This window comes from Haemaphysalis longicornis, unplaced genomic scaffold (assembly GCF_048455015.1).
Source record: "Haemaphysalis longicornis isolate Haplotype H1 unplaced genomic scaffold, Haemaphysalis longicornis Haplotype H1 scaffold_3, whole genome shotgun sequence".
In the NCBI taxonomy this organism is placed as follows: domain Eukaryota; kingdom Metazoa; phylum Arthropoda; class Arachnida; order Ixodida; family Ixodidae; genus Haemaphysalis; species Haemaphysalis longicornis.
This window is the reverse complement of record NW_027526335.1, coordinates 125,228,322-125,251,951: the sequence shown is the minus strand read 5'-3', so window position 1 is coordinate 125,251,951 and position 23,630 is coordinate 125,228,322. Positions and strand designations below refer to the sequence as shown.

The 23,630-nt window shown below is 48.6% G+C and overlaps 1 protein-coding gene across 3 annotated transcripts in view; it reads left to right on the top strand.

Moving 5' to 3' along the window:
* Positions 1 to 23,630, top strand: part of LOC144175069 (cytochrome P450 2A4-like) — a 99,793-nt gene that overhangs the window by 35,026 nt on the left and 41,137 nt on the right. For all 3 annotated transcript variants that reach the window (XM_077704111.1, XM_077704113.1, XM_077704112.1), the window contains exons 2-3: positions 18,584 to 18,842; positions 22,009 to 22,133. In XM_077704111.1, coding sequence (XP_077560237.1) covers positions 18,584 to 18,842; positions 22,009 to 22,133 — 384 coding nt within the window. The remainder of the gene's footprint in view (positions 1 to 18,583; positions 18,843 to 22,008; positions 22,134 to 23,630) is intronic.

The following is a 23,630-nucleotide window of genomic DNA, read 5'->3' as shown; positions in this document are numbered from 1 at the left end:
AGGGCTTTTAGGGGATACTTTCGACTGCGTCTGTCAATTCTAAGCTCGCGCACATGACATGCTGCCGGTTTATGCGTGCCCAGGTTTGTAGTGGAGAATAGTAAGAAGGAGGAGGGGAGGCGTGCACGCGCAGCTATAGGTTTCATGCTCATACTGATGGATGGGATGTCCGTTGTGCTTGCTGGTGTGAGGTCTAAACGCGGATGTTAAACAGCCTTATAGGACCTGTCCGGAGTCCTTAGTGGTAGAGTGGATTGGGATTGTGTATTAGGCTATGTTCAGATTAGAGATGAAAAACTTGTGTCGTGATCTATGGACATAAAAAATGCCATGTCACGCAGTTCGGATGGCTGAGACGTGAAATGGCGTCATTCTTCGAAGTTATTACGACAGTTGCGGCAACATTCTTAACCCGGCCTCACACGATGCTTACGACGCGGGAGGGACACAGGCAGTTCCATGTTTATCTGAAAGACCAAAGCTTGGATCCGTCAGACGTTCATTCAGCTAGTTGGCAAGGAAATATGCTCCATCGCAAATTACGATAAACGTGTTTTGTTTCGTGCAGTCTGTGCATTGCGTCCAGCTTTGCAGGTCATCCTTCTTCACAGAGTGGAAAGGCACTAATTTTTGTAGCAGTCTTTATATACGGAGTGAGACAAACAAGGGTGCGTACCCTCGCCGCACTATCATAACACACAGGGGCGTGTTTGACACGAGGCGCATGCTGAGCAAGATATAATACATCCTCCTTGGTGTATAAAACAACTGACACGTTAACACAATTGAAATGCTCACAAAATGCTAAGCACTCATTCACGGCATTCCAACAAAGCTATCGATGTAAGCCAGCCGTTTCGGCGCTTTGCGTTGTCGCTGCGATCTTGTTGGAACTTGTGTAGGTGTTGTGCCCCCGCAGGCAAGTATCCCGGCAAGACGACTGGAACATCATGCGCCGTAGCAGACGGGAAGGTCTTTTGGGAAGGTCTGGGTTGAAGGCCTCGCTGGTTAGCAGAAAATGTCGACGATCCCGTCGCAGCTGCCGCCCTTCTTCTGTCGTGACGTCGTAGGACCTTGGATGCCCGGAAGACCTTAGGACTTTAGCTTTCTTCGCCCAGGCTTCTTTGGAACGCAGACGAACCGTCGCCCCTGTTGCGAGAGGCGCCAGCAGTCTTCCAGCGCGGTTGGTCTGGGAGAGCTTCACGACGGAGTGGTCCGGTCCGGTCCCAGTGTCCGGCAGGGTGTTGTGCAGTCTTCTGTCTTGCAATATCTCCGCTGGGGTCGTGCCACACTCTAGTGGCGGTTCCTGTTAGCAAGAAGACCCAGCCAGCAATCTTGCTTTGCTTCATGCGTTTTTTTTTTCAGGATTCTCTTGATAACATGGATGCCTTTCTCAGCCAAACCATTCGATTGCGGATATCCTGGACTGGATGTGACGTGTTTAAAGTCGTATGCCCTTTGAAAAGGAGATGAACTCATGACACGAAAATTGTGGGCCATTATCTGTCAGGACTTTCAGTGGAATGCCGTACCTAGAAAATATGGCGCTGGTTGGCTGAATGACAGAGCTCGCCGATGTGTCACGCAACTGCTCCACTTCTGGAAAATTTGACAGGGCGTCGTATACGCTGTGGTACCACCGTCCACCGTCTTCAAAGATATCGATGCAACTTTTTGCCTCGGAATCTTGGGCACCGGGCGCATCATGAAAGGTTCTTGCGGCTGCGCATAAGCGTACTTCTTGCACACTGCACATTTCTGCACGAATGCAGCAATGTGGGCTTAATGCCAGGCCAAAATACAAGCCGCCTTGCCCTTTCTTTGCATTTGTTGATGCCCATGTGTCGTTGAGGAATTTTTTCTCAGGTATCCCTCCTCAAACGCTTGGGAATTACCACTTTACACCTTTGAAAAGAACACCTTTCACCTGCGTCAGCTCTGTAGAAAATGGCCCGAGCTGTCCCTGTATGCGTAGCTCGTGCATAGAGAAATAAAATTTCTTTCTCTATGGCTCGTGTTCGAAACTGTGCAGCACCGCTTTAAAATACGAGTCCAGACTCGTTTCTGCAGCCAATTGTTTTCATGTGTCATCACTGACAAGAGATGAAACGACACTTACGGCGCGAACTTTCACGTCATCGCTCCCGACGTCACTGGCATAATTTGAAGTGGGCGCCCGTGACAGCATGTCGGCCAGTAAAAGCTTCTTTCCTGGAACGAATCGCATTTCTGTCTCATAGCGCATCATTCGCAAGAAGAATCGTTGCAGGCGGGGCGGGACATTACCAATGGGTTTCTGGGCGATAACGAAAAAGGGGTAATGGTCAATCTGTATCACGGGTCTCTATGATAACCTTTCGGCCATACACGAAGTGGTGAAAGCGTTCGCATCCGTAAAGGCAAGCCATCGCTTCCTTCTCAATTTGCGGATAACGCTGCTCGGCTTGAGTTAGCAAACGGGAGTCGCAGGCGACCGGCTTCCATGTGTCATTGTTGCACTGAAGCAGAGCCGCCCCGATAACGTTCTGCGATGCATCGCACGATAGTTTCGTGGCGTCGAACACTGAAAGTACGGGCTGCCTGCTGAGGTCAGTGCAAAGTTGCTCTCACTCGAGCGCGTGGTTTGCACTCCATTCAAACATTGTATCTCGCTTCAGCAGGTTTCGCAAGGCAGTTGTCCTTTCGGCTAGTGATGGGAGGTATTTGCCGAAATAATTGGCGACTCCGAGCATTCTTTGGACAGCCGATTTGTCCTCCGGCGCAGGCGTCTGGTGCATGCATTTTATCAGCGAGGGGATCGGCCTGATGCCGTCCTTGCTGATGACATGCCGACCTCAGGTGCGCGTCATGCTCTTCCCGTGTTGTGCCCCAGATAAGAACATCATCAACGTAAACTCGGACACCGGGAAGGCCATCTAAAATTTCTGTTAAGATTTTCTGAAAAGCCTCAGATGCTGATGATATACCAAACAGTAATCTCAGAAAACAGTACCGGCCTAAGGGCGTTGAGAACGTGAAAATTTTAGACGTTTCTTCATCGAGCGGTATTTGATGGAACCTTGAATTTGAATCTCGTCGAGAGAACAGCGCCGCGCCAGACAACTCAGATTCCATGTCCTCTCGGCTAGGCATCGTAGTGTTCTCGTTTCAGGCTTTGATTTATTTTTCATGGGTCTATGCAAATGCGCAGCTTCCCGTCTTTTTCCGGTAAATCACAAGTAGACTCACCCAGTACGTCGGTTCGTCGACTTGTGTGATGTGGCCCCGTTCCATTCGCTTTAGTTCGTCTTTGAGGGGCTTCTGGAGAGTCAGGGGTACGTGTCGAGTTGGTTGGACCACAGGCACCGTTCCCTTGTCGGGGACCATCTTGTAGACGCGTCTGACACAACCCGTACCGGTGAACAAGTGGCGAATATCGTCGACGATTTCTTCAGAGCTTATAGGAGACACGGCGTGTACGTGCGGGATCAATCCAAGTTGCTTGCTCGCCTTCATGCCTAGGATGGCCTGACCCTTGTGCACCACGAAAAAGTCGAGTTCAACGGTGTGGTCATCTAGCGTCACCTCTATTCGCGTCATCCCTGAATGTTTGATTATACCACCGCCGTATTAGCGAAGTACTGCGCAGCTGGGCTTCAGTGCTGCTCTCGGATGCATCCTGCTGAACACTCCGAAGGGAAGTAAATTTGCCTGTGATCCTGTGTTCAATCTTCAGCGTGACTTGGATGTTCTGTACCTTCGCCTGAACGACCCAATCACGTTGAGTTGTCATTCTTGTTACGGACACGTCGAGCGCTTCAAACTCGTCTTCATGCCTTCCCACCTCATTAACTTGCGATGCGTTTCTGCAAGATATGGCAAACTGGTTTTTCGTCGGCATCTTCGGCAAGTCCATCCGTATGCATGGCAGTTTCCTACAGCGTGCGTGCGCGCGCACTTCTGGTAGTTACGGTTGCCTTGTCGATGTTCGCCTTCGTTCTGCTTTGAATTCCGCACAGAGTTTACTTGCTTTTGCTGGCTGTCCGATACGCCTCGGTGAGCCGCTGTTGCCTCCGCTGCCTTGCAAACCTGCTCTGGCTTATCTAAGGTCAAACTGATCTCACTGAGCAGCTTTTTTCGGGTTTTATCATCGCCTATTTCAAAAGTAAGTTGATCCCGGATCATGGAATTTGTTAGTGCGCCAAAGTTGTACTCACGAGCATGTTCTTTCAAGTCTCACAGGAAGTGTTCCAGGGGCTCACCTGGGGCTTGACTCATGTTCCGAAAGACGTAGCGCTCGTGTACTTCGCTGTACTGGGTGGCGCAGTATTCCTCGCACTTTCTCACAACCGTTGCGTAGTTCACTCTGCTCTCGCTGTCGGTGAACGTGAAGGTGTTGAAAACTTCGAGCGCTTCTTCGCCGGCGACAATTAGGAGTAAAGCTGCCTTCGTCTTTTCCGATCGAGGTTTTTCAGGTGGGTCGGATGCGGTCAAGGAAAGTTCAAACCTCTGAAGGAACAGCTTCCAGTTCTTGCCTGCATCTCCTGACATGCGCAGCGGGTCCGGTGGCTTGAGGAAGTCCATGGCTATTGCCATCGTCCCGGTCCTCCGGTGAAGTCGAGGGTTTGACTAGCCACTTCTGACATCATGTATCGCTAGCGCGATCGAGGGAGGCATGACGCAGGGTGCGATGGGTAGAAGACCGCATCTGTATTGTAGCAGTCTTTATAAATGGAGCGAGACAAGAAAGGGTGCGTACCCTTGCCACTCTATCGTATCCCAAAAGGGTGGGTTTGACACGAGGCGCATGCTGCGCAAGATATGATACACACATGAGAAGTCAGCAGTACTACGGGGGTTCGGCGACTGGTACGGGTAGGGCGACGGTGAACGGTTGAAGCAGGCTGGTCCTCGGTTGGTGTTGGAGAGGTATTCTTCGATCGCAGTAGGGCGCTGGCCGGGTCAGGGGCGTGGTGCGTCGACGGAAAACCCTCGCAAACCGGGACTCTTGTAGGGACAGCGACGGTAGATCTGGTCGGCCTCTCCACAGTGGTAGCACAGCATTCGATTATCGGGCGTTCGTCACACGTCGGTCTTCCTCGGCGTCTGCTATTGGTCTACAGGGGTCGGGCAGGCAACACTGGACGGCGTTAGGGCGTTGCCTTTTGATGACGGGTCGAGCAGAGTGGGGTTGACGAAGAGCTGCGGACTAGTTCATCGCTTGTGGCTCGCTGGGGGCTTCGGATGGCGTAGAAGTTTCTAGTGCCTGTTGAACCTCTTCTCGGATGGCGTCAGTCAGGGAAGCTACTTGAGGTGGCGGCCTAGTTGGAAAAAGCTTCCGAAGCTCCTCCCTGGCCACTGCTCGGATGGTCTCGCGTAATGTATCGGAGCTTACAGTTGGGGCACCGATGGTCTCCGAGAACAGCGAGTTGACAGGGCGGTCGTACTGCCTCGTTCGAATTTCTAGCGTCTTGTCCGTCGCGGCAGCTTCAGACGCGAATTCGGCCACTGTTTCGGGGGGGTTGCGGACAATGCAAGCAAAGAGTTCTTGCTTTATTCCTCGCATAAAAAACCTCCGTTTCTTTTCTTCCGTCATTTCCGGGTCCGCGCGGCGAAATAGTCGCTTCATTTGTTCAACGAAAATCACAACTCCTTCGTTGGTGTGTCGCGTTCGAGTTTCAAGCAAAACCGCAGCTCGTTCTTTCTCACCACGGTAGTGAAGGTTTTAAAGAACTCGCTTTTGAACTGGGTCCAGTTGGTCAAAGAGCTCTCATGGTTCTCGAACCAGTGGTGCGGCCGACGGGGTAGCAGGTGATTCCGATTCAGAAGTAGCGAGTGGTACTGATGCAGAGGAGGGGCACGAAGTGCTCATGTGCCCCTGACGAAAACAGCGGTAACAGTGCACCACTCCGGCCTTAAACAGGCGGGGATGAAGTACGCAGCCATTGTACAAAAGTCGTTCCGGTGGCTCTAGCGGACCACGCACAGTAACCAGGCACGTGCGACCAGAGCCCATGTAGCGGGCAAGAAGCACCTGGTGAGTGGCACACCGGAGGCTGGCACGGAGAGCTTCGGGATCCTCTCCGGGGTCTACCCCGGAAACGACATATCGCCGGATGTCACTTCCCGACAACAGGTACGCTTGTACAGCAAGCTGCTTTTCAGCCGCGAGAGGAATACGGTGAAGGGAGCATAGCCACTGGACAGCCCCTAGAGACGGCACACACACCGATATATTGTTGGTGCGACTGTGGTAGGCATAGCCAGTAAATCCAGAGGTTTCCAGGCAGCTGTCGAGAGTTCCTAGTTTATTAAAGACTATAGTCTTTCTTGGGCTACTTAAACGCAGAAATTTTGGTATGTCTGTATGTCTATCTATCTGTCTGTCTGTCCGTCTGTCTGCCTGTCATTCGATTCAGCCACCCGGCCAAAGTAAAATTGATATTGCGCAATAGTCTTGTATACTCACAGCCACATGTAAACGTCTAAGCCCGATTTATATGTTCATACTTGTCAACTTTGTTGAACAAGAACAAGACGTTACGCAAATATAAGACAGGAAATTAGTACACAAGGGATATTTACAGTGTTCCTTTAAAGGAGCCATGAAGAGAAAACAAAAGTTTGTTTTATTCGAAAGATTAGGTGTTTCATAGTACCCCAAGCGCTTTCCCGGAAGCAAATGATGCTTTATTCACTGAGAAATAAGGCAATTTAAGCCAAAATTTTAAATCTCCCGCTAAAATTGCACATTTCGTCACGTGAACAATGGCGTCATACGAGCCGGTCCATGAAACAGATACTTAGTATGTCGACTCCATATAGCACCCACACGCGGGAGTCGACCGAGACGGCGGCCATTTTAAAAATACTAGTAAAACCTAGTGCACCCGCAGCCCTAGTCATGGAATCGCCTGATCCGGAGAACAAAACTCTCGCCGAGGAGCTCGGGCTTGCATTTAACAACCTCACACCACTTGAACGCTCAATGCTTCTAAGTGCACGAGCGGCAAGAATTGTGGGATACGCGGTGGACGGGAAAGCGACCATTTCGTGATAGCCACAACAGACGAACGCCCAGCCGTCGGCACCGCTGCCTCGTCAGCCCCGTCGCGACGGACGAATACAGACTGGTACGTATGTGCCGTATTTTCAATTTCAGTAGCAGTATCGCTTATGCCAGTTGGCCGGTGTCGTGTATGGAAAGCCGTTCGCTCAAGCTCTCTGCTCCGACCAGAAAGATTCGAGCGTCAATGCGCGGTGTGTACGGCAATTTTTTTCCCCAAGGTCAGAGCGCTTCGCCGAGGTTCGTCGTTGGGCAGCACATGAAAGGAGATCTCACCGGCGGGGATGTCGCACTCCCTCGACGATTTGCCCGTACTACATGGGCATTTCAAAACACAGCAACGAAATTTCATTGTAAAGTACTCGAACAAACTGAAGTTTTCAGTGGTTGTAAACTGTAAACGAGCTCGTAACGACAGCAGCAAGCCAACACGACCTCCATACCGAAACCTGTGCGACGAGTGGCACTATCTCGTTGCTGCTCTGTGTTCCTTATTCCCCTTGTTTCTATTTTTACCTTTGCTGGTTGGCGATATGACGGCCAACCTCCTGTGAAGGGATTACAATACCAAGCAAGGTCGCGGCTGTGCGTGCTGGGACGGTTCGTTGGCCCCGAAGAGCCTTGTACCCGAAAATTCGTCTGCGCGACGGTGGCGACGGCGAGATGTAGAGTTCGGCTGGCGGTAGTTTCGTACGCATTGGCATACACGCTTGCGTGTTCGTTCGGAACTTCAACCGTTTACTCCACCGTTCTTTGTCATAAAAAGAATGTGCAGTATGTTTCACGGGCATTTAGCTCGCTATGCAAACTGTAAGCCCTGCCTAACATGCGTTTGCTTTTGCCGGCCTCCGCCAATCGCAGAGCATTCTGGAGTGACATCATAGGTTCTGTTGCGGAAAATGGCTTGTGGGTCGCATGGTCATTTCCTTTTTTCCTAATTATGTAGCTTATTTGAGCGAAGTTTGCGTTATAAGTGGTGTCGTTATGGTTCTAACGAGGCAATCTTTCGAATGAACCAAACTTGTGTTTTCTCTTCATGGCTCCTTTAATAAAAAATTATGGATGCTTGGTTTTTCGATAGCAAATGATATTCTACATCTACTGCAGAAAACCGCCGCCTCCTGGCGGCATATTAAAAATCAGGCGGCAACAACAACGAAAGGTTCCACGTTCTGCTTGGAACGCACGTGAAGCACGGCCACGCGGCTCTATAAACTATCTAGTCGGCCACCTCCATTCACGCGCGTCTCCGCCGTACTGCAGCGCTGGCATCGAGGAGCCGGGCCTGTAGCAGTGGAACGCGGTAAATGCAAATCGCCTTGCGCAAACCTTTAGTGTGATTACCTTGGAATGAGTGCGACGGTACAGAAACAGCATGACAGGTGAGCGGGAAAGCAAAGGGGGGCATTTCTTTGGCAAATGTCTACAGACTATCGTCTTTTGACGACATCTGCAGCGAAAGGAGCAGATACGCGGCCAATTTTTTAGGTAACGACCATGTTTGCTGGCAATTCGCACCTAGATCAGTAAAACCATTGTTGAATTACAAATCCGGTCACAGTAAACTTGTAAAGAACTCGATTGCCTTGTCTAGCATTCGTTCAGCATTGTCTAAATCATGCATACACTTTATGAATGAAATTTTCAAAGAACAGGTCCAAAAAATAAAAGAAGCAGGTTTTCCGACCAGTGCTTTGTCATCAACGTGCATTAAGCTCGTCAAAATGATAAGAGGTCGAGATAAGACTGGCGCACATAAGGAAGTAGCACATCAGTAAAAGTACGCCGTGGTCCTATATGTTCACCGGACCAGTCATAGGCTAAAAAAAGTTGCTTCTAGATATGGGGTGCAGGTAGCCATATCGGCACCAAACAAACTAGGAAAAATATGTGCCTTAGTGGACAGAAAGAAGGAAAGGAAGCGGGTAGACATAAGTGCTCGGTTAATCACAAGAACAAATATGTGCCATGCTGTGTTGGTGTTGTTTACAAAATCCCTTTGTCATGTGGTCTGTTTTATATTGGTCAGACGGGGCGGTGCTGAATGTGCGTTTAAGAGAGCACTTTAATTCATCAAAAGGCACACCCACATCTCATTCGTCGGATCACTGCCATTGGTGTTCCTCGCGTGCCTGTCAGCCCCATTTCGATAAAACAGTTGTATTATTCCGTCATCACATGCAGCTTAAGCGAGTGTTTATAGTGGCATTTAACATAACCAGGCTTGGTGATAAGTGTGTTAGTCAGCCCTCTGTACGAGAAAGAAGTGGCTTTTTTTGATTGTTAAACGTCGAAGCAAGGGTAAATCGTTCCTGTTATCTCTTTGAGCGTTTGAGTGTGATTCTCAGCATTGCACATGCGCAGTTTTGAATTTTTCATGTTTAAATGTTTATTCTTTTTCAATCAATCTCAGTTCATAGTTAGCGCTCGTCCTGTCCGGTTTTTTTCTTCGTGATCCCGTTTTAACGCGCTGTTTCCAACCAATTATGTCGCTTTACCAACTCGTCCAACTCTCCATCCTACCGCTTCGATAAACTGGAGGGCTCAGCCGGAGGTAGCGGGAACGGTAGCGTTACCTCCATTGGTGGAAAATCCTCTAGCGTCGAGTGCGCAGTCGATTCTGCAGCAGCAAGGGTCGCCGCCAGTTGCGCTGACATGTGTGGCATAGCTGAGCGGTGACGTGCCCGCCAATTGGACTGCGATTGAGGTGCTAGGCCTAGCGGCCGGTGTGCGGGATCCGAAGCAGAGGACGTCCCCGAGTGGTCAACCTCTTGCTTGCCGACTGTCCGTGGAGGGGCCAGAGACTTTGCAGCGTAGATCAAAGGCACAGGAGGGGATGAACCAGCTCGGTAATCGTGTAGCGCAAAAAAGACCGACAGAAGACACAGGGAGGCGACGGGCACAAGCGCTTGTGCCCGTCGCCTCCCTCCGTCGCCTCCCTGTTTTCTCAGTCGTTTTTTTTTGCGGTGCACGAAGTCATGGATTACCGCTACCAACAAGCCCAAACCCAAACTTTGTTGTATCGGTTTTCATTCACCTTACTAAAGCTTATGGTTCCATCGATCATATCCTTTTCAAAAAAGCCGCATCTTATGGCATAGTAGGGCCATCTTTACAGATTTTTTGTAATTGCCTATTAAATCGCGAACTAATATGTAGTGTTTCTTTTTGCTCTCAGCCAAAAAAAAAAAAAAACGAAAAATTAACTATGTCGTCCCGCAACGGTTCATTCTAGGCTATTTTCTAGTCTCAGTCTACACTAATGACCTTCCTGCCTGTCTTTCCTCCTCCGCAGAATGTCTCATGTAGGCTTAAAGGGACCCAGAAAAGCCTTTTGTAAAAGTTACAAAAGGCCTGTATTGTCGCGTAGCACCAACATAGCGATGCAATGCCGTTGGAATTATTGATATACATTCAGTATTAGCTGCACCAGAAGCAATTAAATGCACCTCTCCCCACTTGCCGATCGACTCCTCCTCCCTCTCTGCTTCCTTCAAAGCAGCTGGAAACACTGGGAATAGCCATGTGACATCGCGACGCCCGACTTCCGCTCTGCGCTAGCTACATTCCTGCGCCTGGCACGCGTCAATCGCTGCGGACCCGCCTTTGCTGCCTTTGCCTCGGGATCGCGCAGGAAGGAGAGGGAGCAGCCGGAAGCCAGTGGCAGTGACGCCGCCGGCGGCCGACCTCGCCGGCGATTGGGCGAATCAGGGGGCGCCTTCGCCGTTGCGTCAGCCGCGGTCGGCTCGCTGCGGCGTCGCGCTCATCCGCTGAAAAAGGCGATCTTCAAAAATTGTTTACAAATTATCCGTACAACGTATGGGGCTCACACTTGGCTCAAAAATCCCCCGTTATGTGTTCTACCACCTGAATGCATTTGATTGCCAACTTCACAAAGCTTTTCGGGGTCCCTTTAAGGTACAACTATTTATACTTCTCATAAATCTATATAAAGAGTGAGGACCCGATTAAATCACGATCTCGTGTAAACATCTGGTGTACAAAAGAATCAGTTCCTTGAAAACAAAATATGAGGTCTTCTGTTCTCGGAACTAGACCAATAACCTATAACCATTATACATTAGAGTGTACCCTATCATACCCTGCAATCAATGCACATTCCTTGGCGTCCAGCTTCACAACCTTTTGAAATTTGATGTCCATACCCCTGCAGTCAGAAAAAGAAAGGATATGGCATTATACTGCTCGTTAAAGCCCGCTATTACCTTCGCCCACACACCCTGCTTGCACACTACAACACCGTCTTTAATTGCCATCTGAGATATTGCATTGAAGTCTGTGGCCTGACTGACCAAGTTCAATTAGATTTAATACAACATATCCAGAACCAAGCACTTCGTATTATCACATGTAGCCCATGCAATGCCCATGTCAAACCTCCATATATCAAGAGCCCGGCTGTAACGTTTTGGTATGTCACGCCTTCCCCGCATGAGGAAACAGCTATGTACCTAAATTAAGCGTCTTATGTCGAAAAAAATCTGTTGGTCGTCAATGAAAATTCCCAGTATAGGTCTCCTTCAAAAGGGCTGCCTTTTGCCGGAGCCATCGCGAACCCGCTTTTTGACGCCGTGTTAAAAAGTAACCTCGGTCACTGTTACCGTGCCACACGCGGGTTTTTGTAGCGTGAGCTACACTGGCCGAGGTTGAGCATGTTTCACGTGGCTCCTGGAGAGCCGTGCTCTCATGCGTGGGCAAGGTGATGGAGAGGATGGTGCTCCGTCGACTCCAAGCGCACCTTGAAAACACCGATCAACTGCCAAAGACAATGTTTGGATTTAGGAAACAACTATCCACCCAAGATGTGATGCTCCAACTTCACGAGTTAGTCATCAAGCAAGCTACCAGAAACAGCCCCAGGGCAATTCTGGCCCTAGACCTAAAGGGGGCTTTCGACAACGTTACACACGCAAGCATTCTAACGAACCTCAACGGTACGAGATGCGGCATACGCACTTTCGGGTATATCAAGAAGTTCCTATCCTCCCGTACGGCGCAAATCTCGGTGGGCAACGAGCGATCGGAACCCATCGAACTTGGGGAACGAGGCACCCCTCAGGGAGCAGTCCTGTCACCACTCCTTTTCAACCTGGCTCTGCTACCCCTCCCACGCCTGTTGGATCAAATTGAAGGGATCGGTCACGCGCTCTACGCTGACGATATTACAATATGGACGAAACAAGCGGGTTCCGATGGTTGGATAGAGGAGACCCTCCAAGCGGCGGCACTGACCGTGCACGAGTACGCGAGGACCTGCGGACTCAGCTGCGCGCCACAGAAATCGGAGCTCCTCGTGGTCCAACCCGGCAAACCCCGCCAATAGCTCCCGCCTGACATCGCTATCCAAATCGAAGGCATCAAGATCACGCCGACGGAGTAATGCCGAATCCTCGGGCTTACCCTACAAGATAACGGAAAGGCACACGCCGCCGTCGATAAAATTAAGAACAGTGCTGAGAAGATCCTTGCGATGCTGCGAAGAGTCACCACCCGGAACAGAGGCCTGAAGGAGGACGACGCGCTCAGGCTAGTACAAGCGTTCATAATATCAAGAATTATATATTCGGCACCGTATCTCAATCTCAGCAAGACCCAGAAGACTACACTCGACACCATCATCCGAAAGGCCACTAAGCAGGCCCTCGGCTTACCGATGTACTCGTAAACCCAGCGCTTACAAGCCATGGGCGTACATAACACGGTTGACGAGCTCATCGAGGCCCACCTATCCAGCCAGCGTCTCCGCCTGAGCCAGACAATTCCCGGCCGCGCGGTGCTGGACAAGATAGGATGGCGCAAAGAACAGGCAACAATCAAGATCACCATACCAACAGAATGGACGAGGACCTTAAAGACAAAGCCCCTACCCCGGAACATGGCCCCGGGCAAGGACGACGGTAGGAGGCAGGGTCGAGCCAAAGCAGTGTCCCAGCAACTACAACAAGAAAATGGAGTGCTCTACGTAGACGCCTCTCTTGTGAAAGGAAGCAATCGCGCAGCGGTGGTGGTCACCGATGCAGAACGACTCATCAACAGCGCGGCGGTAAAGACTAAGGAGCCCACGACAGCGGAGGAAGTGGCCACAGCCCTGGCGCTCGTTCAACCGGGCGTCGGGGTGGTGGTCACTGACTCAAAGAGAGCCTACAGCGGTTTCAGAAAGGGGGTGATCTCCTCAGAGGCAGCCACAATACTATCGAAAAAGAGGGCACTGGGCCGAGCCATAGAGCTCACATGGGTGCCTGCCCATACAAAGGTAGCCGGCAACGTCATCGCTGACTACCACGCCCGAGCAATGACCCTCCGGGCAGGGCAGGACACGGGGCAGGCAGGGCAGGACAAGACAAGCGCTCGTCTTTGCTTTCTTCGTTCCTGTCTTTTTCGCGCTGTTGTTACTATGCCCTGATGTTCAATATGTGGTCCTTTTTTATTGCAATCAGCCATGCCTTACGTGCTTGTTCTTCATCAGGCATGCAGCGCAATGGCACGTGAAAAACTTTGGTGACGTAATGATTGTTGACAGAACAAAAGAAAGTCTCTTTAAATTGTTTTCCTAACTGAAAATTTGCGCCAGCTTGTAATCGCAAACCACATATATTAGTTTCATTGATTGAAGCTGTCAAGAGGAATCTTTCATAAAAATTTTTTAATTGCGAATCTTTCATAAATTGAAACGTAGTATCACGGTGGTCACCACACAGAACAGTATATTCAACGAGAAAGCCACCCCCTTTCCTGACTACTACTCTTTTACACTACTTCCTAAATCGCGAACCTAAAAAACGTCCTTATACATATATTTATTCCTCTAGTCGCCGAACTAAAGCATCCAAATGTACCTGGATATAAGGGCACCCAAGCTGCGCCCCTTTAATATTGTCTTGTCATTTTCGCTGTATTGCATCTTCGCAAAGTGTTTTTTTTTGTGTGCTCGGCGCCTTTTTGAGGCCGTTGTCTAACTGCGCCCGATAACGGTCATTCATGGCAATAATAATCACAGATCAAACAATGGTCAGGGTATGGCACTAAGTTCATTTACACGACTGCTCGAGCTCATGACACATGCCATTTGGAACGAACACAGTGGCTACGTCACGTGTGGTACGGCGAGAAATCCTCTTCGTCATGGGCAAGTAAAAACTGATTATGGCAAACAGTACATAAAGAACATCAGACCAGGAATTCTAGCAGCTAAGTTTGCCTTGAGCTCACAACGCATATATGTCAACGCAGCGGTTGCAGCCTCCCCGTTCAAGCTTCTGTTGACATTTTTCCTTCCTATGAATGACACACTTTCACCCACCAAAAGAACAAAAACTAACGTTAACCTATCACTTTAACAAATAACCTTTTAAATTGTCTCAGAGCCCCATTCTCGTTCGCGCCGATCACCGCAGTAGTAGCGCGCAATCGCAGCTGCGTTAGCGCGAAGTAACTAGCAGATTTGAGATGACCAGGCAGTTATTTTGTAACATTTTTCGTACCACACTGATACGATTTATTCTTATCATTGTTACACGAACGAAGATCCACGGTCACTGCAGCACCTGCGATGACACAAGAAACAGTATTTCGACTTTTAGACTTTATTCCTGTCTCCCTTGAGCATCCTTGTTCCCACTTTGTGTGCGGCGTGGCACAGAACAGTATGTGGGCGTCCATGACAGCAGCACACGAAGGTGATCCAACCCTCTGCAATTAGCTGCGCCGCTTTCCGATTCAACCGTTCGGCATGGGGGGCGCGCTTGCGGTGGCCGCGAGAGGGCAGAAGATTTCGTATAAGGCCTATTGAGATTCGAGTGGGTGATATTTGAATTCAGGCATCTTAAAAACTGCACTGAAAATTTGCTCTCGCAGGCAGCGCAGAAAAGGTTTGTGTTCATTGAGTCGGTCACCAAACGGAGACACGGGGTTCTAGCATACCGCCGCGACCCCCAACGACTACAACTGATACTTGAGCACATTGTAATACAACCCGGTCATACTGTCTCGTTTCAATCTAGCCGTGCACTGCCTCAGCGTCACTCTCAAAGCGCAGAGCCTGGTCCATGCGGCATGCGGTAATCCTAAGCGTTATCTTCAAAATTGTGGGTTCGCACCGAAGCTGCGCCTGGGCTTCGAGGCGCGCTGTGGTGGAGGTCTCCGGTTTAATTTAGACCACCTTGGGATCTTTAAAGGCACCCTGCAGTGCTTCTTTCAACATTTTTTTTTGAAATATTAAATGCTTGCAGAACGTAGTCACCCAACACACCCGATACTCAGATGAGGGGATCGCAAAGTACCTCAGCCGAATTTGCTGCGCTATGCCCATCAGGTAACTTGTAAACTCGCTCAAAAAATTTTCCCCTCTTTCCAGGTGTTGACGGTCTTCGACGGCTCGAATTACGTCACTAAGGCCATGTAGCGGCTGTTGGCCGGTTTTCCTTCAGTTGCGGCCATGAATGCTTTTTTTATAGCAACTTAAACAAAAAGCCACAAAAACAAAGCAGAAACGGGTGGCGTATCTGGTGCGACGAGTTATTCACGAAGTGCCGCTCCGTGGTGGCGTTAACTGTAGCTTCCGCAGCGCTTATAGAACGTGTTGCAGGGTCCCTTTACATGCGCCGAAATGTCGACACACAGGCGTTTTCGCTTTTCGCCTCCATCTGAAAAGCTGCCGCCTTTGTTCGGGAATCGAACCGTCGTACTTGGACTCAGAAACAGAACGCCTTGGCCACTAAGCCGTCGCTGCGGTTTTTGAATGTTATTTTCTTCAGCACGCTGTTTGAATGTGTAGCGGTGTAAATGGACGGCGAAGTTCTGCGGTGTTGTGAAAAAATTCCCCCGCATTTCCCCGAGGGGGAGAATGTGAAAGTGCGAATGCACGGTTGTCGGCCCGCTTGCGGCGCTTGCGCTCGGCCCCCGCAGCCCACCGCCTCGCCGCCTTCTCTTCCATCTCTTCCATCGGGTTTGTAGTATAACGTGTACACCACGCAGTTATCAAGCCGCTATAACGCCGCTGAGTCGCCAACGCACGCCGCTGACGACGTAGTTTGAATGCGTTAAAGATATAAGGCGCGTCACTAACACTGATATCAGCGTCGCGTCCGTGGCTTGGTCGGTAGAGCGTCGCGCTGCGGCCGCAAAGTCCTCGGATCGAAACCTGGCGCCGGATGCTGTTTCTTTTTTAAATATAGAGGAGCACTGCGGACGCCGCCGCCGCCGCCGCCGCCGGCGGTGGATGGTTTGGGGTCGCTTATAAAGTGCATTCGCACTTAAAAGACCGTTTCCCGTTCTTCACCGCACTTATCGCGCATGGCGAGGAGCGAATGCCGAGCGGCATGAAGCGTTTTGGCTTCGGCCGAAACAACTGAAGGACGCAAATAGGTAACCAGCTGCTATCAACCCAGGTGCAGTGATGGAAAGGAAGGTCAGGGTGCTGATGTAGCCAGACGGCGACACTTCAGGGCAAACAACAATGGGGGAGAAGCACGAGAAATGCAGACGCCTGATACCGACGTGATAAAGAACAAAGCGGTCAGCTGGACGTGAAACAAGGCTAGGTCGAACTTGATAAAGAGGCGGACTGACGCCGTTAGCGAGGCGGCAACGGGTCACCTAAAGCGTCCCCCGACAACGACGTCACCACTTCTCTGCTGTGCTCAACGTGCAATGACTCGGTGCGAAGCGCAAACATCCACGCCTTGCTTGCAGTAACGGGTTTTTCTGCTCGCCGCGACCCGCGCATCTCATTTTAACGCATCTCATCATCTACTGGCCGCGATCAGCGCCTCATTTTAACGGCGGAGTTGGTGAAGCTTGAACTCCGGGTGGGCCAAACGTTAACAGAAAACTCCTTTCGGCCAAGTGGAGATGAAGAAAATGCCACGGCAAGAAGTGTGAGGGAAAGCGGCTAGCATGCTACGCGGCTATAAGAGATGATTACTTGTTACAAAAGTAGTTATAGATTCATTAGAGACTGATAGGAATGATTGGTAAGGTAGAATTAAGGTAGACTAAGAAGGGTTAGGGTGGAATAAGTGGACTTACGTAAATTAGTAGAGAATAGGTAGATTTAAATAGAGTACGATAGAGTAATGATTCGTTGGTGTGTAATAGCAATGATTTGTAAGGTGAAATAAGACGGATTAAGGTGGAATAAAATAATTAAAGTTTATTAAAACAGAGTTAAGTTTGGATAAGACGAATTAGGGTGAATTAAAATGGATCTAGCTAGAATTAGGCGTGTATTAGTGTGTATTACGAATAGATTAAGGTAATTAAGTTGTATGAAGATGAATTATCAGGGATGATGATTAGATTAAAATAGAATCAGGGAGGTTAAGATGAATAAAAATGGATTAATGTAGATCAACGTTGTTTACGAAGGATTAAGATTGATTAAGGACGTTAAAGGTTACTTTTTTAGAACAACACTGAACCCCTTTTTAACGCAAACTGCTAAAATAGGCCAATAATTAGGGAAAAGAGAATGACCATGCGATTCACTAGCTCAACGCCCTGCGACCCACTAGCTCAATTCCAGCATTAGAACCTATGAAGTACTATGGGCAGCTGTGTGATTGGCTGAGGCCAGCAAAAGCATACGCTAGTTAGGCTTGGCTTATAAGCTTGCAGAGCGAGCTATCTGCGCCTAAATTTAATACATATCCTTTTTATAGCAGTAACAATGATGGGGTAAACAATGCAAGTTACAAACGCGCACGATAACATAGAAACACCAGTGCGTACTGCACGCACTATGCTTGTTAAAACTGCACAGCCGTACCGCGCTTTGGGGTTGTTTCACACGACACCGGCCAATTGGCATTAGCGACATTGTTTTATGTGACCCTGTTTGTTGAGCATTCCAAACGTATCATGAAAGGATAACTGTCAACCGTAACAAGAATAAGCAAGGTGCAAATTCGCGAAAAGCAGGCGAGTACGAACAACGGGCCTGGGCGCTATTGTGGCGCCATCTAGAGAATGGATGCGAAACAAAGCAATGAAAGACGTTGCTTCGCCCGCTTCAGCCCTAGTAAGCATACTAACACCATTTTCAAATACCTGCCCTGAATGCGTCATCGCTCACGTAACAAAATACACGATTTAGGGGGGGGGGTTGCAATTTTGACTTTAATTGTGTAATTATGTGGAGAATAAAGAAGCGTTTGCTGCCAGACAAGCACTCGAAGCGCTATAGAGACATTTTTTCGAATGTATTTTGTCTCCATGGTCCCTCTAAAATATCGTGGATGATGTGTCCACGGATGAACGTCTATATAGAAGCTGCTCGTAACAATAGGATGCCAGGCTTTCGGTTTGAAAGCACGCAAGAAGAATCTATGCTTCGAGTTGTTTTTACGGAAGGTTTGTTCGGAGCCGACTGAAGTGGGCTTTATCAGTGACACAGGGTCACAGACGCCACTATATGCTACGCAGCGATGAGCGGACCAGTACGTCTGTCTACTCAGAAGTAGCGAATGACGCAGGCATCAGAATGCTTACAAATCTTTTTTGTTTCTTTTTAAAATCTAGTGTCTGCCGTGCCATTTTCCGAGAAGATGGACTGGGCGGTGGCGGCGGTGGCAGCTGGAGCTGTCTTGGTGCTTGCTCTTATGCTCTTTGTGCGCCGTTACCTAAGCGAGGTGGAGAAGCAAATGAGGATTCCGAAAGGCACCAAAATTCCGCCAGGACCTGCTAGTCTTCCGGTTATTGGACACCTTCCCACACTACTGACTGGTTTCGGTCCCGAAAAGTGCCTAGGGTGGGCCTGCAGATACGGCCCTATCGTGAGGTAAGTTAGCAAGATTGTTTTCACCTTGATGCGGGTAAGTTAGTTATGAAAGGAATGCTCCTGAACAAGAGCATACTCACTGTTTTCTTTGATGAATAATAGAGGATTAGACTGATAAGAATTAATGTCCAACGTACAAAAAGTTTGGCTCTGAGGTAGGCCATAGAATAAGAGCTCCATAGGTCCTGCGTGAACCGCATGGTGCGTTTTGGCACGCAATGTGCGCTCGTCTGGGATGCGCACGCAATTTTTTCACTTTTGCGTCGGTAATTTCGCGCCTGCGGCATCTTCTCAGAAGCCTCGGTTAGAAAATGACGCGCGATGCGCGCAACAGTGGGGAGCGCGCCACATGGCCTTCGCTTCGAAGCGCTCGGGATAGCCGGGTGACCCCGCCATCGATGTTTTTTAGGCTTACCACCGCGGTGGAGATTTGATGGGCGCTTTCACAAGCGGCGCGGATGACGTTTTATAGTGCACTTTTCACGCAGATTATCGGCTCCTTTCCCTCATAAGCAACATTTGTGCTTCTCCGCGCGTTTTCGTGGGCAGAAAACGTCCTATACGGTTCGCGCTATAGGCACATCTGAAGTGTTTCCTAAGAACGGGATTAGGCCGGGTTCAGACTGTTGCCGCAGCTGTCGTAATATCTTTAAAGAATGACGTCATTTCACGTCTCAGCCAATCGAACTGCGGAACACGCCGCTTTTTTACGTCCATAGCTCACGATATGGCTGTCACGCCGGTAGTCTGAACACAGCCTTATGTGTTTAGCGTATCCGTACTTAGCCTGACGCCGAATTATGTGTGCCATAATCGAAGGTATCGAATTAAGGAGCTTACATAATAAGATAAATAAAAGCATCTTTGTAAAAATAAAATCTGCAAAAGCATTGAGTAATGCCACTTTAGTGCAGGTAGCCTACTGTGTTTGGGGAACGAAATAAGTCTCGAAACGAGCCCGCGGATATAATAGGGCACGGTCCTTCCCGGCTCATAGGGAGGAAACAATGACTGGAGTTACCTTGGATGTCTAAAAGTACATTAGTGACACAGAACTACGTTTCACAAAACGCAAACCCCAAACAGTGGATTTTCATCGACGGTGTGATCGGCCTGAATAAAACGTGTTTGGATGTGAGTCACCGCTGGCGCAGGTGTAAGTGGGATCCGTTCGGCACTACACAAGCGGTCGTACATACACAGGACTCTACAATGACACAGATGCTTCAAAATGGGTCTTGTTAGCGCCCTATGCCACAATCAGGTGGCATGCACTGGTCAACCTAAATGTACCTCGGGACAGACACAAACGAAAGACAAAGCGAAGCGTGACTGCCAACCGAATTTTATTTCGCCTCGCTTTGTACATTTATACACTCCCTAGGCACGTGATCATGGTGCAACAGTGCGCAGGAAAAGTGTTTTTTCGCCTGTTAACGCAGGCAACGGAGTGCTGACACAATCGTTTAGGTTTTATTCACACTGATGTTTTATGTTTTAGGATTTTATGATTTTCTGTTTAATGTTTTATGATGTTTTATGATTTCACGCGCACGCCTACCGCGGTTTTTGTGCATGGTAATGACGCCATAGAAGTCTTTCACACTCGCCGCTGTCTCGGCGGTGCATAACCAAGTGCCCTGACTTAAGTTTCTTTAATGTGGCCTTGTGCTCTCGAATCCTGTCGATAATAAAACGGTTGGTCTGGCCAATGTAGGTTCGTAAGCAGCGGCAAATGGGGACTAGAAGTTCAGATTAATCTGGAACAGTTTCGAAATCAGTGCAACTCAGGTGAGTAGCTGTATGTAATCGCCCGCCCAGAAGCAGAGCTGCAATAATAGGCAATAATCGCTGACCTCGCAGGCATGACAAATGGAATATAGGGGGAAGTAGTCGCAGGCAATATTCGGGACTCACGAACTGCAGGTATATTTCCGTGCAATTAGGCCTGCGGAGGGTCGAGTCGGACTAAAACAATTTATTGAGCCTACTTCATCGAAATACCCTGTGAAGGAGCCCAAAAAGTACGTTTTATGCCGGTGTAAACGCAGGCGTTCCCTGGTCTTGAGCGGATTGAAAGCTGGGACCCAGCTGGGAGGTGGAAATGAGGTACCGTTGGTCATACCATACGCACTCGCTTGGATTGTAACGAAATAAAAATACCACCCCTTCTTAAAAAAAAAACGTTGGGAGAAGCGCGACAGATTTTTAACATCAAAACTGCGTCAAAGTTGCATAAAAACCTTCGCTAAAAGCGCGTTCCATCGAATGTCAGACATTCAATCACCCGAATCGCGCACGAAGAACCCATGCCATGATTTTTCGCGCACAAATTAAACGCATCTACGAACGATATAAATATATACCGACACGTGGTGTATGAGATAAAGATATAGTATTCTACTGCTTCTTCTTGATCGATGCGTGTATTGTCTTATCTAGAACCGTTCCTTTTTGGCGATTTTCAGGTAACCGTTTCGACACAATCGAAGACCGGTTTCACGCACGCGTGGTGTGTCCAGATATCTATAGGAGCGTTTCGGTCGACCAACTGGTATATGGGGTAATGCATATGTGTTTGGGAGGACGCCATAAATCCCACTAAAAAAGCTTTGGCTTTAATAAAATCGGCATTTCTCAGAACGCAGTACCTAAGTGATTCTGTCAAACTATGTTTGAAGCCCCTTAACGTTTCGAAACGTTTTGTACTGAATTCTTCATGCCGTACCTGCAGGCAACCCTTCCTCTGGTGTAGTATTTTGTCACTTGGCTGTATTGAAGAAATTCTGTACAATATTACCGCTATTTGCTGTGTTTGTGTTAATGTATAGTTGGATTGATCAGAGATGGGCATGCCTTAAGGCACATGTGGTGGTCACCGGTAGTTTGCGCATTTTTATTTCTTGAAACATGAACTAATGTTGCGTTTTTTTTTGGTGTTTCACTTTACATGTATTGTGCTCTGAATCATGGTGGTTTTTGTTCTCTCCTAGCATTTTTTTGCTTTTCATAAATAATTCTGAGTTTGTTGCCAGGGAGAGGGTTGGGACTGGTGTTGCCAGCATTGCCTAGCTTCATAAAAAAACTAATACATTTCCCGTCCTCTTTTTCCACGGTTGAGCTGCAGGACTTCCCGTTCACCATATTTGGCTTTTATATTTTATAGGGTAAAGGCCGGTTCCTCGGAAATGATTATACTCAATGACCGGGCATCTATAGAGAAGTTCTTGAGCCACCAAAACCTACTCTACCGCTCTCTCGACTGGGAAATGAATCTGGGTATAAACATAGGTAAGTAGAGAGACGCTTTTGAGATTTTTTAGTGGGGGGTGGGGGGGGTGGGGGGGGTGGGGGGGGGGGTCTTGTGGCTTGAGCTTTATCACGCACTATTTTGCACTGATATGTGTCCAACTGACCAACTTTTGTGCACGACGTGGAGGAGTTGGTCCAACTAAGATTTACTCGCGGACCACAAATGGCGGTGATTGGTGGACAGTGAATGTCCCGGGCTCGATTCGACGACACGTTACCTGCGTTATGAATTATGATGAATGCGAGAGCGTGAGTGTATAGGGGACCTAAGAAGTGATAAATAACACCGCGCGGCGTAAGGAAACAGCACGCGCCAAATTAATGACCATACAAGAGCACAAGTTTTTTTTTCAAAATAAAATCGTTTATTCATGTACGGTTACAGAGTTATTCATCAGAGTGCTTGGACCCATATACAAATTGCTAGTACCGGGTCCAATAGGAGATGCGCTTTATTAGCAGCGGCACAAAACACATTGGTTAGAAGGAGATTACGCAAAAGAACATACGATGACATATCATAACGCAATAGAACTCACCAATAACACCATAACATATAATTTGAGCCCAAGGACACGGATTCGATTCCAGGCCGCGGCGGCCGCCTTTGAGACGGAGGCGAAAAGGGAAAACGGCCCTGTGTTCGAGATTAGCGTCTGGGACTTTACAATCGGCGCTGCCTCTTCGGAGAGGCGTTTGCGCCATCCTCTTTTCATTACGTTCTCGTATTCTTGGAGCTTGTGCAGATGTGCTAGCTAAACAAAAAGAGTAGAAATCATGCTATACGTGCGGACTAAGCACTTCGCCTCTATGACCCCTTCACAATATAAAGGTCGCATGCATTTCGCACTTAAAGTCAGAAATGGATGTTTCGATCTACATTACCACATAATAACTCGTGCTTGACCCGCGCCTTAAATACTGAAAGGAGATTCCACGATACGTCGTAACTGTTTCCGGTTCTCACCTTTTTCGCTTAAAATTATCAGCCTTTTAGCATTTCATTAGTAGAATTGATAGTTGCGCTTATATTGTCCTACGTAACTATAAAGTGGTGCTGAGTATGTGTCGATGTGAAGAATTTCAACTTTATTGCTGTCTACTGAGTTCAGCGGTGTATTATATAACATATACCGTGTGACTGTTTTCTTGTCTCTTCGTGCGAATATTACAAATAAGTTATAATTTTCTTTTAAATTTGTATACCCCCCCTCCATCTAATAGCAAGAGTCAATTCAGGTGTATAGAATAAATACATAAGCTCGCCTCACATACACCCTTTCGTGAGACGCCAACCAAAAATGATACGTCGCACACAAAAAAGGTTAGTAGCGTATCGTTATCGGCGAACGAGGCTATCCAGTGAGGTGACTGGTGTTCGGTGCAATGGAGTGTGTAATTATTCCGAAGTAGGTAATTTTTCGGACTCGCAGCAATGAAGTTATAGTTTTTTACTGGAAACAAGCTGGGAATCAC